At 42.6% G+C, this 18,233-nt stretch overlaps 1 protein-coding gene across 1 annotated transcript in view; it reads right to left on the minus strand.

Moving 5' to 3' along the window:
* Positions 1-18,233, minus strand: part of RPGRIP1L (RPGRIP1 like) — a 75,824-nt gene that overhangs the window by 34,543 nt on the left and 23,048 nt on the right. The window contains exons 10-18 of the mRNA XM_081018532.1: positions 15,423-15,562; positions 11,105-11,211; positions 10,805-10,855; positions 8,951-9,130; positions 7,306-7,423; positions 5,793-6,245; positions 2,839-2,975; positions 1,250-1,613; positions 347-543 (exon numbers count right to left, since the gene is read on the minus strand). Coding sequence (XP_080874658.1) covers positions 347-543; positions 1,250-1,613; positions 2,839-2,975; positions 5,793-6,245; positions 7,306-7,423; positions 8,951-9,130; positions 10,805-10,855; positions 11,105-11,211; positions 15,423-15,562 — 1,747 coding nt within the window. The remainder of the gene's footprint in view (positions 1-346; positions 544-1,249; positions 1,614-2,838; positions 2,976-5,792; positions 6,246-7,305; positions 7,424-8,950; positions 9,131-10,804; positions 10,856-11,104; positions 11,212-15,422; positions 15,563-18,233) is intronic.

Genomic DNA, 18,233 nt, shown 5'->3' on the forward strand with positions numbered 1-18,233 from the left:
TGTCTTTGGGGATCTTGAGTCCCAATTCCATCACACTAGGAGTGTGACAGGGCCTTCAACTGGAATGGTCTGAGCTTAAAAGAATTAATGCATGCCAAATTGGAACTGAGCCTGAGCCAGAGCAACTGAGATGAGTCCATACTTTGGTAAGCTGGGAGAAGCTTGCTCATCAAAATGTGTTTCAGTAGTGCACGTTTGTCTAGGTTTATTCATTTTTAAAAAGAGACATGGGGCTCCAGTGATGGAAAATTGGGCTGGGTGGGTATCCAACCACCATTTCATTTCATTTGGAGACACATATATACTCTTTAGTAAAAGAAAAAAAAGGAAGACTTAAACATCATACCATTGGTGCTGACGAGAAAGAAGGAGCCAGGATGGGACCTTCCCCTTGGCCCTTCACTGGTTTCTCATTCTGGATGTAATCTGCTAGGTCTGCAGCAACAATCAAACCAGCTGGCTGGAGGTAGGCAAACTTCCATTTTAGTTCAACACTAATTGTACCAGTGGAGTGGCCTTTATCGTCCGTTAGCTCAAAGGTACCTGAAATTAAGTACAAGAGCAAATATATGAGCTGGTTTTCTGAATATTTTGTATGTTGACTAAGCACCATCTTGCGGGGCTGGCCCTGGCCACTGCACCTGGGAACAATGTGTATGCTGCCTTGGGTTCCATGATGGAAGAATATAAGTGCAAAATAAATAAGTAAATTATTATAAAAAGACACAGTCTAACAGAATTATACAAGCTGTAATTGTACAGTAGGGCCTTTGCTATCATAACAGCAATGAACTACAATTAGTAAATCAGTTAGCATGGAGGAGTGGAACCAATTTTCACCAAGATCCCACCCATATACGTATGCACTTGGAAGTAAGCCCCATTCCCCCCCCCCAATGGAAATTACTTCAAAGTTAACTATGACAGAGGCCTTAGGGGACCACACATTTAGAAGTTCTCCTGCATGACCTACATGGGAATGAATGGGACCTGTGTGGGGGCTCTTGAACGACTGTCGTTCGTTTCAGAAGAGGCTGAAAGCCAGAGAGAAAGCCAGAGTGAGTTTTTTGAAAGCTATTTAAAATATTCAAAAGATTTAAAAGGTACAACAGCTGCAATGTGGACATGATGCTGGTATTAAAAGCTAGCAGGGAAGCAATGACCAAGCTGAGCTTGGTATTTCAACAAAATATAACAATTTAAATTTAAACATACCAGCTAGTTTTATAGTTTGGCAAAAGGTTCTTACCAGAGATATATCTGTCATGTGATAATGAAATTAAAGGCACGTTTGCTTTTCCTAGATAAACCCCATCTTCTGTTTCATTGTCATCAAAAACATACAGACTCAATGATTCAGATTTTAGGTAGCAATTGAGGTCTGCATTCATTGGCACTGGGAAGCACATATGATCGGCAAACTCCGGGTGGTTGCTGCTAGGAATGATGGCGGTATCGTGATCCGCAAAATCAAAGAACTTGTAGACAACATAAGGATTTGGCTGGAGGTTTCTCTTTCGGCACTGTAGGTTGCTACAACATTTTATTGTAATGTGAAGCTCATTTAAGTTTCCATCTGCTGAAGTGTTGACTTGGGCAGGACTGAGCACTGGCTGTTTTAACAGGAGGAGGAAAAAGCTAATTAGGTGAAGAGAGACTTATAGACACACTGGCAAGCTGAAATGCATACAAAGATCGAACTGGCATTAACACTGATGTACTGGGCTAGGACTGGGGAGAGGCATGTTCAAGGATCCCTAATCAGTCATGAAGGTTGTGGGCTGATCCAGCCACTCGGAGCCTAACCTACCTCACATGATTGTTGTTAGGTTAAAAAGGGGAAGCCATGTACACTACCTGGAGCTCCTTGGAAGGAGGGCATAATAAAAATGGCACAAACAAATTTGAGACAAATTTGAGACAAATGAGTGTCGGTCACAGCTTCTACTATGGCACCTTCATTATCTGATGGGCAGAACAATGTATTCCTCCCAGTCACTTTCTCAAGCTGGAAGCAGGAATCTTCCTGCTGGGACTGATGATGTCATGAAAGCAGCTTATTCAAGAATAAACTAGTCCTGCAAACTCCAGAAGTTGGCAGTCCTTGTTTTAAACAAAGGACATCTATAAAAAGAATATTCTGGCTTGTTCCTTAATGGTTCTGAAGTCCCTTTCTCCTCCTCCTTATTCCTGCTAATTCCACTAGGAAAACCGGTGACCCACCATAAACTTTGTTATTCTTTGTTGTAAGAACCTAAGAAGATCCTTGCTGGATCAGGCCAAGGGCCCACCTTGTCCTAGTACTCAGCTTTCACAGTGGCCAGCCAGATGCCTATGGGAAGCCCACTAGAAGAACCTGAACACAATAGCATTCTCCCCACTTGTGATTCCCAGCAACTGAAATTCAAAGACATATTGCCTCCGATAGTGCAGGCAGAACACGGCCATCATGGCTAGTAGTCATTGATAGCATTATCCTTCATCAATGTGTCTAAACACTGTTATACTTTCTTCCCACGGTCTCATCTCAGTGTCCATGATTTGGGGTCTGCTAGCGTAGGATGGAGATATGCTACTGAATCCTCCTATAACCAATGGATGCATGGATTATTGGCTAGGGTGATAAATCTGGAGGATCACCTGGGACACGTGTGAGCAGATCTATGAGTTCACATCTTGGCAAAGCATTTAAGGCAAAACCAGAAATTCTATAGGAACACACCCGTATGGAAAAAAGACATATAAACAAAATGCTACAACATACAGTGACATGAAGGGAAACAGAATTATGGCCACAACGATAAGGTTAATAAAACAAATCTAGATTCTTGAGCTTGCCTGGTCTTTTAGATTTGTCGTTATGTATCCGAGGGCTTTTGCCCGCTCTTTATATAGCCTGATTGCCTGGTCCATGGGAACTCTTAACCGGACCCAGTATTCCACAGTGCCATAGTTTCGGACACTTCGCCCAACTCCTAAACATAAAACATGTGATACATCACAAAGTTAGAGAGTCAAGTGTTCCAGCTTTCAGGCTTATGAAGATCTCCATCTACCATCACAGCAAAGCCAAAAGCCTAATTCCAGACCTCTCTTATCCAAATCCAATTCTGTCAACAAATGCAAACATGCCCCAACCCGCCCTTCATTTTGTGCACAGAACGATCCAGAGATCAAGAGAACAATTTATCCAGTATTAATAAAACACATCACTAAAGCACAGAAAATCGTACATTCACAACAAAATCTGTCAGTAACAATAAACTTTGAAAAACTCAGGTGGAGTGTCAAGTAACCTTTGCAGAGGGAGATGTGGCACTGTATTATTTTATTGAATAAGATGTTTAATAAAAGTAGAGAAAGTGGGATGGGACACCAGAACTCCAAACACACTGTCTCAAAATGATCACCATTCTGGCACAGAATAATAAAAACAACGATCTTTTTGATTTGGATTGTGCAGTCAACGGACTTGCTCAATATGGTTTGCAATCCTAATTTCATTCAAAGCTTGATGCTGTTACGATCTGTTGTTCAGTATACAAAGGCAGTTTTTGGGTCACCCCTTATCCTTTTGCTCCAGCACTAGAAGCAGGACATATGTCCTGCTTAACCATGATTTAGAGCAGGATGGGGAATCTGTGGCACTTCAGATGTTGCTGGTCTATAACTCCCATCAGCCCTCACCATTGACCACGCTGGCTATAGTGGATGGGAATACAGCAACAACTTGAGGGCCACAGGTCCAACAACCCCAGTTAGAAATTAGTAGTGCTGCATCTGCAAAGGTTATCAGTGTAATAATGGGAGCGCACTGTTTTATGTTCAACAGAGAAGATTCATGGATGTCCAAGAAATGACATCTCTTTTGGTGCCAAGGTTATGGAAATCCTTATTTGGGAAAGCTGGGTAGCCCCTTTCTTAATGGTGTTTAGACATGAAGTGAAAACTGCTCCCCACCACACCTTCTGGGTAGCTATAAGCAAGACCGATTTCTGATTTCTTACTCCTTTGGTCAAAGCAATTGTTTGCAAAGAGCTGCAGCTAAGATTATGAGTTTAAGCCTGCATAGTTCCCTTTAAATCAATATACCAGTAGCAGGAGGAACTCATTTTCGATAGTGAATGTAAAAGTCCAATCCTGATTTACTGGTAATGGGAGTCATGCTTTCGATTAGATAATATTTTTAATGCTTTTTTTTTTTTAGTGCAGCTTTAGTTGGAAGAAAATCCATCGTGACCCATCAATAGCCAATAAATATGTAGACCACAATGGGAATTTGATATTTTCATGGTAATTATTGAAACAAAACTATGCCTGCACCTTTAATGTTCTGACATAAATATTGATCAATCCATAATTAACAAGTAGAAACATCTGTTTATCTTTTTTTGATGTCTCAATTATACTGCATTTTGCGGTGACCTCAGATCTACCAATATGCATGACAACTGGTTCTTGATCTACTAACAAAGGAATTTATTTATAAGGTCCAAAGGTATGGTCTGAAGGCACCTAAAGCCTGACTAAGCAGGTCTGGGTCTGATCAGTACTTGGATGAGTAATGGTCTAGGAACCACAAGTACATCACCTTGGACTCCACAGCAGAGGTAAGAGCAGATACAAATGTAAGAAAACATAAAAATACATACATTTAGCTATCTGATTCAGGCCACCTGTAAACTTATATACATTGTTGGTGGCTTGAACTGGAATTTCCAGAGCTTACATCAAAATACACGATCCTCACTATGTGTATCCAAGCAGGCATTTGTTGCCACATAATATGTGAAGTGACACTAATTCATGAACTAGTTTTATTGAAATTCACAGAAATGTAACTACACAAGTTTGCAGTTACTGAGTCTTTCCTTTCTGATGTGAAAAAACAGTCAGATCACAAAACTGAAAAGTGGATGTTGTCCAGAGATGGGGAAATTGACTCCAATTCCCCATCAGCCGCAGACAGCATGACCAATGGTCAGAGATTAAAGGTAAAGGGACCCCTGACCATTAGGTCCAGTCATGGCTGACTCTGGGTTTGCGGCGCTCATCTCGCTTTATTGGCCAACGGAGCTGGCGTACAGCTTCCGGGTCACGTGGCCAGCATGACTAAGCCGCTTCTGGCGAACCAGAGCAGCGCACGGAAACACAGTTTACCTTCCTGCAGGAGCGGTACCTATTTATCAACTTGCACTTTGACGTGCTTTCGAACTGCTAGGTTGGCAGGAGCTGGGATCGAGCAACGGGAGCTCACCCCGTCGCGGGGATTCGAACCACTGACCTTCTGATCGGCAAGCCCTAGGCTCTGTGGTTTAACCCACAGTGCCACCCTATGGGTGCTCAAATCTAGCAACAACTGGAGGGCCACAGGTTCCCCATTCCTGATTCAGAAAATCGTATTTCCTACCACACTCTACTTTCTGAGTGTGCGTATTTCTTTCTAATGCATCGTACCTAAAATTGCAAACAAATACACAACTGCAGCCAGTGCAGGCTGGGTCATAAGGATGTATGAGGCACTGCACCACCAGCTGCAGTCTGACCTCAGTCAGCGCACATCTGCTTGCTTTTTTATTTGCAACTGGGCCAGGGGGTGGCACTGCCTGTCAGCTTCCTCCTCCTTAATCTCGGAGCTGCCTTTGTAGAACTCAGCAGGAAGGGAGAAGGAGAACAAAGCTAAAATTGGCTCTGGCTCCGCCTACTTCCTGCTTCCCGCGCTGCCAGTCCCAATGGGTACCAGCTGCCACTCAATGAAGATCAACACTGCAACATACATTACCAAGACTCACCAACTAACATGGCTGAGTTGTAGATTCTGCCATTCTTCTCCAATATTTCATGGAATCTCAGCTGGCAGGCTGCTGCTGTCTCAAAGTCCAAGCCATAGGCATGGTGGATCTCAAGCGTGGAAGAGTTTTTCTGCATGTATTGCAAAAAGAAGTCATCCACCCGTATGAGATACTGAGAAGTAAAATTATAGGCTGGGCTAAGGCCACGAACGACTGGAGTTGTCTGTAATTCGAAATCATAGAATGCATAGGTACAGAAAGTCGTGGGCTCCTGATCACCGAAAGACTTGGCAGCTTCTGCAGAAAATATTACTCTGCTGATGTGAATTTCAAACAAGTTTTCTCCTCTTTCTAGGTGAGCAGTTTCATCAAACACATCAACTGGATCATCTGGCATGATATCTGGTTTGAATTTGTACTGTTTGGTACCATAAGCAATATCCTTCAGCTGGGCTGGAATGCAAACAATAAGAAGTAGATATGACTCTGTTTGTTGGCATTAATGTCCTCTCTGCTGCTTTTGACAATTTAACTGGCTACCTGCCCTGTGATATATGCACATGACAACCAGAATCACTGGTAATATTAAAAATCTGGTCCCACTCTATAAACCTATAGGAGCAAATAACGCTAAATTCAGCTGATCTGTAGTTGAATGTAAACTGAACAGCAGTGCACTTTGTCTTGGGATATTTGTACTTTTAATTCCACCTTAACCATAAGTCACATTGTGGACCTGAGTGAGCCATTCTCTCTCAGCTTCGGTCCCCCTGTAATACAATGGGGAAAAGAGCCTCACAGTGTCATTTGTGATGACTGGAGAAAGGACAGGTCTGCTTAGCTGAAGCTGTGCACAAATACAAATGCTAGCGAAACAATCATGATCCCACTCTTAAACAACACATGAGGAAATAAAGGGTTAAGCCCATATACAAACTTAACTAGCACTGAAATATGCTTGTCTACCTCCTTTATAACTGGAGTCCCCACAAAGACCTATTAGGGTGCCTGCACAAGGATCCTGTAATGCTCTTTCCAAAATCTGCCTGTGTGAAGCTTTTCTTCCTTTCATGTGGTTGGTTTCTTCCAGCTCTGGCTGGGCCTCTCCCAGTGAGAACATTCTCCTTTGCCCCATTCATCTTTGACTGGAGCCCAGCACTGGATGGTGTCCTCCCTTTTGTTCTGGATGCCAGTCAGAGGAAAGGAGCCCTCAAGAACAGGAGCACAGGAAGCTGTCTAAAAACTGGTCAGGCTATCGAGCTCCAACTAACACTGGCTTGGGCAGGGTTTTTTTACATCACCTGCGGACTCCTTTTTTGAACTAGAGATGCCAGGGAATATTACCTTTAACCCCCTGCGGATTTCAGCTAACTAATGATGAAGCAAGTGTTCAGGACTGCACCTGGAACCTGATCTCAAACTGACACTTTTCCACTCTCCTAATCTATCAACCAGATACAAATCAGACCCAAGATATTTCCTGCTATTGAAACCAGAGTCCTGACCAGCATACCTTCCAGTTTCCGGATACGTGAAGCCCTAACGTCAAGAAGATGGACATATTGTTCCAGTTTTGCCTCGTAATCCTGCCTCAGAGCCTCCATCTTCTGTGTCACAGATTCTACTTCTGCCTGATGATGTAAAGGAGCGAGTAAAGCACACATACTCTTACTGGGGTAGAAATTGGCCCCATATTCATGTAACGTTTGTGTGGAAGGTTGTATTACAATTAAGTGTTTTAAATTTGTTGTTAGCCACCCTGAGCCTGGTTTTCTGAACCGGGAAGGGCGGGGTATAAATAATTGTTATTTATTAATTATTATTATCATTATGGGGTGTGATGGGACAGGACGTATCTGTTGTTCAGATAATATCTTCCATGGTATTAATTCTCTGGTGGTGGGGGCGAGGGTGGGAAGAGACGAAAAGCAGGTTTCTTCTCCCAGTTCCACTCACTGCAAGGAGATGTGGACTGAGAGACAGAGCACTCAAAATTTCACTAACTCTGACAATTACTCTAACCAGTTCTGCTCAGAAACACATCCTAAATTCAGTAAGGCTTTCTCAAATGTATGTAGGGTTAGGATTGTGGCCTAGGTCCCCTAATACAGGAAGCTGCCTTATACTGAGTCAGACCCATTGGTCCATCTAGCTCAGTTCTGTCTACACTGACCAGCAATGACTCTCCAGGGTATCAAACAGGAATCTACCCTAGCCCTAGCGGGAATAGAACCTGGGGCCTTCTGCATACAAATCACATGCTCTTCTACTGAGCTCCAAATTAAGGAGGTCCTATTGCCCATGGGAGATTGAATTTGGTTGTTCCTCATGGTGCAAAGGGGGAGAGCAATGGGAGGGGAAAACAAGAGACGAAGGTCCATGCCTGATCTTATCCTGGTATAAACCTTAGTGAAAATGTAATCCAAACAAGGCTCAGGAAGGAGAAAAAAATATTTTATGCTTGTTAGCCCCATACAGCCTTAGTCTTATGTTAATTATTTTTCTCTCTTCCCTTTAAAAAACAGCTCCCCCTTTCACTTGGCTACAGTAGATCAATTTGTTAATTTAACAAATTTGAGGTCTTGGGGAGAGTTCCTTCTAGATGCCAAACCTCTCTGCAAAAATCACATGGCAACTTTTGTAGAGGTTTCAGAAAAAATACCAAGGCAGTTCACAAAAAACATAAGCGAACAGCAAAATAACAAGAATAAAACCAATTATAAAAATACAGCTACCCCTAATTAAAATGTGCATTAAAACCACATTAAAACACCCCTAATTAAAATGTTTAACAAGTCCATTAAAATAATTTAACAGCTAAAACTACAATCAAAGCAGAAGGTTCAAATAAGATCAAGGAAATGTTTGTCTTCAAGAGCCGGCGGAATGCCAATACTGATGGGGACTTTTGTATTTCAGCAGGTACAACAGACTGGTTTCAGGGTGGGGGGGAATTCTTGGTGTGGTACAACACGTATCTTACAATAAACAACTCATCACAATAGCACAGTCTGACAGACTTCAGCTCATTAAGACCTGGTTATCATGCAAAATCACAGATTCATTAATCTTAATATATCAGATTCTACAAAAAGGAAAAGGAAAACGCATAATGACAGAGATACCAGCAGTCAACTGCACAGTGGAGAATTAAATACCTGATAGTCTTTGTTAATTTTATGCTGTACAATTAACATATTGCGTGTCTTTTCAAGTTCTTGAATAGTTTCTGCATGGGTTGCCTGGAGCTCATGCATAGAACGTTCCAGGTCTTTATGGATGTCATCTTCTACTTTCTCCAAGAACATGAGGTCGCCGCTTGCTTGCTGCCTACGAACCTGAGCCACAAAAGTTGACAGCATTATAATTAGCATATATATATATATATTCAAAATTGAAACAGATGGACCTGTCATTTTCTGGCATTAAAATAAATCTATGCTTGGAGACCAATCTTGTAAATGTTTCAGTTCCGTGGAAAGGAACAAAAGCAACTCAGATTCATTTAATAACTGCCTGTGCAGCCTTTACTCAGAAGTACATTCTAATGAGTTCATTGGGATTAATTTCAACAAGTGCTGGTATAGTAAGTTAAGCTGCAACAGAACTTACTCCCAAATAAGTGGCACAATACTGTAGCCTGAGTACAAAGGCAAGAAAGAAGTCCCTGGTTCAAATATCTGTGCTACAAACTACTTTCATCCTGTTCAATTCCCTGTGACCAACATTGGAGGAGCACTCTCTGATACAGTGGTACCTCAGGTTAAGTACTTAATTCGTTCCGGAGGTCCGTACTTAACCTGAAACTGTTCTTAACCTGAAGCACCACTTTAGCTAATGGGGCCTGCTGCTGCGCTGCCAGAGCATGATTTCTGTTCTCATCCTGAAGCAAAGTTCTTAACCTGAGGTAATATTTCTGGGTTAGCGGAGTCTGTAACCTGAAGCGTATGTAACCTGAAGCATATGTAACCCGAGGTACCACTGTATGCACATTTTTATCAGGGGAAGGTGGGGAGAGAATGCAGGGAAGCTAAAATTATGGGTCTTACAGATGGGATGGGGACCATATGGAACAGTGAAAAATAGTACTGAGGAAACTCTGGGACACTGTCACAGGACCGAGTGAGAAGGGCACCTCATATGAGTACTCAACCTTTGGATCTCTCAGACCCTTTAAAGGGCCTGCTCCAAAATACACATTTTAATATAAATTTCATTATGCTAAAGGAAGGCATGGGGAAAGAGCACTATTTTCTATGCAAAAGTGCTATTAATCTGTAATTGTTCACGGAAACTACAAATGCTACAGGCGCGGGGGTTGGGGAGGGAGAGACCGGCTAAAAATTATTTAAGGCAGGAAACCAATCATTTTCTATTCCTTCTTTTCTCTTTCACATCACTGCAGTTATACTGCAAACAGAAAAACGACAAAGCAGTGCAAGGAGAAAAATGAAATTTCCCTCTAGTGCTTTTATAAATAAACAACTAGCAGGTTTTCAGCTACAGGGGAGAAAAGAAAATGCTTATGTTTCCAGAGTGTAACGTTTTAGCTTTGCACCTGCTTTTATATCATTCGGAATTATTTTTCATATCCTTCAGAATCTGTAAACAAAAAGTTGTTTTGATCAGACCTGTACTGGGGCAATGTGATAACACGAAAAGCAACTGTTTTCACTCTCAGAGAGAGAGAGAGAGAGAGAGAGAGAGAGAGGGAGGGAGGGAGAAGCTTTAAAGCAAATCCATGTAGGCTTAAGGTTAATCTACTTCTGATGTTGCAATAAAATATGTACATAACCTTAAAAAGTTCTATGCTGCCATCTTTTCTCTGTCTGTCTCCTGCCTTACGGAAATTGAACAGCAACATACCCATTTCATACAAGCAAGACGCATTAGCTAGCAAAAGCAGCACAAGAAAAGCCTTTCTTGAAACACCAGGTGTTGAGAGAGGATTGGAGAGCTGGGGGGTGGGGTGGGGTGGGGGGAAGCGGCGTACGACAGTTCCTGCAAGTTACCTTGATAAGCACGAGGGCCTCGCTGAGTTCGGCCATGTCAATGTCACTCTCCTGAAACAGACACAGTCAATAGGATGGCATCGTACGACGGGAATGAATAATGGAGTGAGACACCGAGAATACACAGTGCATTCGCGCTAAAACATGGCATTTTGCTGGATATCATGAATAAGTAAACTCTTGTCATATCCCTGCAATTCTTTTGCTTTTAAGAAAGGAACATTTGCGTGGTGCATGAAATATAGAAAAGCTTCACCTCCCCCCCCCCACTCCTTTCTATCATTTCCTAAAGAAGTTCACCTTGGTGAAAAACTTCATGCGGTTCCTCAAGTCATCCAGCTGTTGCTTCTGCTCTAGATAGCGCAACCGCAGCTCATTGTTCTCCTGGGCCAGCTTTTCATTTTGGTCTCCGAAAAGAAAGAAAGAAAGAAAGAAAGAAAGAAAGAAAGAAAGAAAGAAAGAAAGAAAAAGAAAATTACAGATTCTGTTTAAATGCAGCAGAACCCTAGAAACGGCCATCATGGTCTTCAAACCTATTTTACTTAAAGCAAATATCGGTACATTTAAAACAAAGAACTGCCCCCTCCCTCCTTACCCATTCATTAAGTGGGATTCAGAGAGCCAGCAATAAAATTCTACCCATTCAGAGAGCACCCCTACCCTATGGGCCTGTAAAAACTAAAGGATTCCATGCAGTGGCTTCTCACTGCTATATGAAGAGATGCACTGGATTTGGAATTCCCTGCTGTGAGTGTACAAGCATGTTTAGGCAATGCAATGGGACCCCAGAGAGCACTTTTAATGTGTGCCATGCTGAGGGCAGGCACTGCTTGCCCACAAGCTATATCTCGACTGCCAAATGTGTATCTGTCATGTGTTCTTACTTTTATTATTACTACGGTAATAATATTAACAGAAAAGGGGCACAGAAATAGAGAGGTAGAGGTATTTTATAAGATACATGGAAAGGAGGTCTCTTCTCCCAAGATAAGCCATGGGCTTTCAAATGTGTTTACTAAAGTCAATGTTGATGTATGTCATAGATTGAGGACAAGTAATAAAACAGCAGCATATCCTTATTTCACCTAAACCTGATTTCTATTCTGCCTCCCCAGAAGGAATATCAATAGAAACACTCCCACCTTCTATTGACAGGTCAAGTTTGGGTAACTAGGTTCATAAGTTGGTGAGGTGGGAAGATTGTGGTAGATTGTTGACTAAGAGAGATAAATGCTTTATTGATCTGCTTATTGATCTCTTACACATTGTATCTTGTAGACTGGATAGTATTCTCTGCTGACATCTCAGCAGCTACATATCACACACACATTCTTTATTACAGTCCAAAGAACCACAAAGCAGCTACATATCTATACCCTGGTTGTTTGTTTTGTTCTTGGCTTATTTTGGGCTGCTGTTTTCCCATCATGTTAACTGTTCTCAACAAATGTTTTTAGAACAATAACAAAAAAATGCCTGTCTTTTTAATGATGATTTTATGCATTCAGTCCCAAAACACACACACACACACACACACACACAGAGAGAGAGAGAGAGAGAGAGAGAGAGAGAACAAACTATATGCTTATAAATACACTGTCAACTCAATCTGCAAACATTCAACTTAAATCATTTCCTTCAGAGTCATCAAGGGGTTGTGTACAGCTTAAGCTCTACTCAGAACAGACCAAGTGAAATTAATGGATGCAATGTCCTTTAATTTCAGTGGGTTTACTCTGAACAGGACTATCACTGAATACATATGCATTCTCTAGTCCAGAGGAGAACATAAAACTCATTTGCTGGCGCTGTGGGTAAAACCACAGTGCCTAGGACTTGCCGATCGCATGGTCGGCGGTTCGAATCCCCGCGGCGGGGTGAGCTCCCGTCTTTCGGTCCCAGCTCCTGCCCACCTAGCAGTTCGAACGCACCCCTAAGTGCAAGTAGATAAATAGGTACCACTTTATAGCGGGAAGGTAAACGGCGTTTCCGTGTGCTGTGCTGGTGCCAGCTCACCAGAGCAGCTTCGTCACGTTGGCCATGTGACCCGGAAGTGTCTTCAGACAGCGCTGGCCCCCGGCCTCTTAAGTGAGATGGGCGCACAACCCTAGAGTCGGACACGACTGGCCCGTACGGGCAGGGGTACCTTTACCTTTACCTTTATGTTAGGGCACTCATAGCCGAGTGGAGATTTGAACACTGGTCTTCTGGTCCTTGTCCAACCCTCTAACACATACAGCACACTGGATCAGATATGTAATTGTTTGGAAGCATTTTCTGTGGGGAAGACTTGGGCTGTAATGATCTAACTTAAGCAGGAAGAATAAAGAGTACACTGAAGACTCTCCACCCCAACCCCTGAAACTATGATGCAAGCTTTTGAGTTCCTCTCTTTTTTGGGGTTGAGCATTAAGCAAGCAAGCAAACAAAGGCTGGAGGAAAAGCTATTTTTGTACATGATAAGACCCTCAGCCTGCAGCTTGTAGTAACAACCTAAAGATGGAAATATTCTGTTTCATTCTGTGTGGGACTATTCTAATGGAACAACATAGCTACTTGTGCCTTTGGTCTAACTTAAACAAGATTCTGTATTGTGCGCACGGAGTGTTTGCCTGCTCACATAAAAAGAATGGGGATTTAAGAAAACAAAGATTAAGATAATCTACTGGTAAAACAAACAGCTGTCAAAAGCCGTTTGTGCTAATATCATCATCTGTAATCAATATGCACAGGGTGCTGACCCACGCATTCATGTTAGGAAAAAAGGGGGGGGAAAGAATTGGAATAAAGAGGCTCTTAAGCCTGCAATTAATTTAAACATTAAACTGCTTTTAAATGTTCTAACCCAGAGGATCACAAAACCTGAAACTAATCTGCACATTGAACAGGGAGGTGGGGGTGGAGGAAAGCAAGCAAGCAAGCAAGGAACCAAAACAGTTCTGCGTTATCTAAACGAACACATGGGCCTTTTCAAAGGGCAGCCTACCAATGGTAAATTGAAGGCCAAGGAAAGAGACAGGAGAAACAAACGGGATTTGCAAAATCAGCTTCTGTGGAGAAACTATCTGCCTCCAAGACCCACACTGCTTATCAACACTCTTCCTGGCATCTTTCCCACAGCTCATATGCTGTTCACGTACTGCTTCCATTTTGCCCACAGAGGACAGATTCCTGATCTGGATAGTTTTCTTTGCTTCTTTTAAAGTTTCTAGTCCTTTTCAGACACAAACAAGAAGGAAAACGGTACTATTGTGGCTGAAAGAGTCAGAAAACAGATTCAATCAGAGTGATCCTTAAATCCATTAGTTTTTAAAATAAGGGTGTTTTTCCCCAGTGTTTATAGATGAGGGTTACAACAGGCCTACCAAAAACTACTTGCCAAGATTGCCAAATCAAACCTTCATGACCCAAGGCAGTATCTCTCCAAGAACATGTCTGTTTCCTCTGCTGTACTGTCACCTACTGCCAACAGTACCATTGCATCATTGCTTAATGGCTGCTGTTCTTTTATACTGTACCAACTCCATGCTTCATTCATTGGCTCTTAGGGGTTATTTGCTCAGCCAATGTTGAAAGCAGAATTCAGGGCAATACTGGCCTATGGCCTGACTCAACTCACCTTAGCGTTTTCCAGATGTTGTTGGATTCCCAACTGCCATCAGTCCCTGCCAGCATGGTCAACAGCCAGGGATGATGGAAGTTCAAGTCCAGCAACATCTGGAAGGCCAGAAGTTCCCCATTTTGCCTTTGGGACTAGCAATGAGTTATGCAAAAACATGTGTGTTAGCACTCCAACACACTTTTACATTTTAAAATAAACAAAAGCATATTTGTGAGAGGGGAATCTAGATACACCACCAGAGGGAGTGTGTGCGCCTAGTTCAAGTTGTGCCAGGAAGTTGCTTTATACAGTCAGACCGTTGGTCCATCTAAAATATGTATTTTATTGCTGTATGAGGGCAGGATATTGTATGAGGGCAGGATATAAAATTTTTTTATAAACAAACAGCTACACTGACTTTCTGCTGCAATGGCTTTCCAGGGTTTCAGGCCAGGGGTTTCTCCATGCTCTACGTAGAGATGCTGGGAATTGAACTTGAGATCATCTGCATGCAAAGCAGGTGATTGATTGCTGAGCTAAAGCCCATCCCCTACACTGGTGGGAACACTAAAGGAGAGAGAAGGCAGTGGCAGAAAGAGAAGGGATGACTCCATCCACTGCCAGCTCAGTTGACTTGAGAATCTGCTTGCCTGATGGAACTCATAAGGGGATGCAACCTATTTGCAGGAAGGGACTTTCAACATGCAAAGCAGATACTCAACACTGAACTGTGGCCCTTTCCCTAAAAGACCAAAGTGTGGGAAGCTACAGCATGCAGAAGTTCCTGGGTTCAGTCTCTGGCATCTCCAGGTAAAAATATCAGGTAGCAGGTGATTGGAAAGGCCTTCTCTCTGCCCGAGACCTTGGAGAACAGCTTCCAGACAGAAGACAAATGCTGGGCTAAGGGGGCAAAGCATCCTGAGCCAAGGCGGCTTCTGATGTTCTGCGAAGCTCTCAGCTGAGTAAAAAATGGAAAACTCGCTTGCACACCTTGCAATGTCCTTCAGTGCAATTTACCTCGTTCTGCTTTCATTCTGGCCAAGATGTTGTTTTTATCTGTTAAATCCGACTTTAAAGCAGCCTCAAGCTGAGCAATCTGCAGCTTCAGCTGCTGCTCCTTTAACTTCCATTGCTGGTCGTGGGTCACGCCGAAGGCACTGAGGAATTAAAAGGGGAGGGGGAAATGGGGAGAGAGGGAGGGAGGGAGGGGCACAAAAAAGAATTATATTAAAGACCAACATATGGCATGTAAGGAACTCAGAAATAGGCTTTAACAGAAAATAATAAAGAGGGGAGTGCGGGGAGAAAGCGATTTTAGTGGCAGAGATCATTGTCATCATGTCTTAGGAATTAAGTAAACACATGCTGGTCTGCTGCTGTTGAAACCGAGGCGCCTCTCTCAGGCTGCGGTCGTGGGACATGAAAGGGTTTGTGGGATGAGCAACAAGGCTGGACTCAATTTAGAGCTCCAGAGCCAGGAGAGTTGGCAGCGGGCGAAGGTTTGTGGGGACTTGGGAAGGAATCCGGAGGCCTGTTCCAGAGGAATCTGCTACTCGAAACCTCAGCAACAGACTCCGAACATGGGCAGCCTTTGCACATTCAAACCTCTTTTCCTGTACAGCCCTGCAGTGACCCACCTGATCCATTTTAAAGACATAGGGAGGGGAAAGGGGGGGCGGGGGAGCGAAGGAAGCCCAGAGGCAGTTGCCTGCCCAAAGAAATGTCGGCTACAGCAGAACAGTGGTTCTCCTATCATGAAACAGCCCCTCTGAAATGTAGTAAAAATCTTTGTACTCTTAAGCCAACTTTATACCCTTAAACCAAAAACTTGCATTGTTAACATGAGTAAGAAACCAGGAACAGAAGATGGCCTTTAGGAGGGAGGGGGAAGGGATGTGTGTCCAGAAAACACAAGTGTTTATCAAATGATTCACAGTTCAAAAAACTGCATGCATGGTGTGTACTACTACTTTTTCTTTTACCATATTTTATTGATTTCAGATATAACAGAACTAAGGACAGAATGACATTATTACCCACCCCTCTTCTACTTAATGTTCTTGCATTTAATACGGGGATCTCAAACAACAACTGCCCCATACAGGGGTCTCACAATGCTCAAGTTCCAGTAAATGTAGCAGCTATGGTTCAATGTTAACAGAATTTTGCAATTTTGGAGGCAGTGATTCCAGAATCACATGCAGCTCTGAGGAGGGCTTGACTTAGCTTCCTCCAGAACACTGATGTGTGTGATTGCCTCAAGATTTCTGTTTTGTTTTGTTCTGCAGGGGCTTTACAAGTGAAGAGGAGGGAAATACTCAAATGTGCAAAATGTGCATGCCACAAATTCCTTAGTGTGTGTGTGTGTGTGTGTGTGTGTGTGTATTCTCCCTAGTTAAACTAGAATTCAGGAGAAATGGAATACAGGGTAGAAGGATCCAATAAAGAAATGAAATGGGCTCGGGGAAAATATGCTCGTTCCTTTAAAACATTTTAATAGACTGCATGCTTAAATGCTGTTATGATTTACTTATATATTGCTTTTTGATTCAAAGGACCCAAAGCAATGAATAGCATATGAAAAACTCAACAAAAGTGCATTCAAAACAATGTAAAATAGCAAAATCACAAAATGAATCCAACTGGAAGCAAATGCATTTCCAGGCCCAATTCAAATTGCTACCTTTAACCTATACCTGAAGGAATTAGCTCTTCCCAAAGAAGACTATGCTGGCCTTAAGATCATCTACAAAGGCATTCCCCAGAGTGCCCTATCTATAGGGATTGTGGAGGGAGGGCAACAATTGAAGGGGTCTTTTGGGCGACAGCCCCTGTCAATGGAATGCATTCCTTAAGAGAGCTTGCCTGCGCCTTCTGTGTTAGGTGAAGACATTTGTTCCCACCCATGCCAGTCTTTGTAGTAATTTTTAGCATCTTTATTCGCTTACAGCAGTTAAGTTATTAGGGTTCAAGCCAATACCTCATTCTTGTCAATAGTTTTAATGTGGTTCATTGGGATTGCTACTTTAAGTATGGAAGTTTTCTTGTATACAGCTTTCTATAATGGAGAGGCAGGTTACTGAGATTTTTATATGATATGCATTTGTACTTACATATTTTAAATCATACATTTGTTCTGCATATTTTAAGCCACCTGAAGGCTCTGGTTCAATTGACACAAATTTAAATAAATTGCAATAATAAATATAATGCTTATCATCATCATCATTACCACCACCATCATTCTTTCATTTTAGGGCTAGTGACAGGAGAGCGTTCTCCACCCTTGAGGGTCAACTCAAGCTGAGGCTCCAATACTTTGGCCACCTCATGAGAAGAGAAGACTCCCTGGAAAAGACCCTGATGTTGGGAAAGATTGAGGGCACAAGGAGAAGGGGATGACAGAGGACGAGATGGTTGGACAGTGTTCTCGAAGCTACAAACATGAGTCTGACCAAACTGCGGGAGGCAGTGGAAGACAGGAGTGCCTGGCGTGCTCTGGTCCATGGGGTCACGAAGAGTCGGACACGACTAAACAACAACATAGTTTTCACTTGTCAGAAAAGTTTGTGTACATTCAAGTCTCATGGTCATTTGTACATTTTCCAACAACAACCTCAGAATCTGGCTCTGGTTAAACTTAGAGCAATGTAGAATTCCAGTTTCTCCAAATCCGCATAATGCTGACTTTAAAGGCATACAAAATTGTTCTGAAATTTACTGCTCAGCTATCATCTCCTTCACAGTTAGGATTGCATTCCACTGGAATCTGCCTGGAATGTCTTTGGAGTTTACTTCATCCCGCTGCATTTTGAAGCCATCTGGGTA

This window comes from Podarcis pityusensis (assembly GCF_964106645.2).
Source record: "Podarcis pityusensis genome assembly, chromosome: 8".
Lineage (NCBI taxonomy): Eukaryota > Metazoa > Chordata > Lepidosauria > Squamata > Lacertidae > Podarcis > Podarcis pityusensis.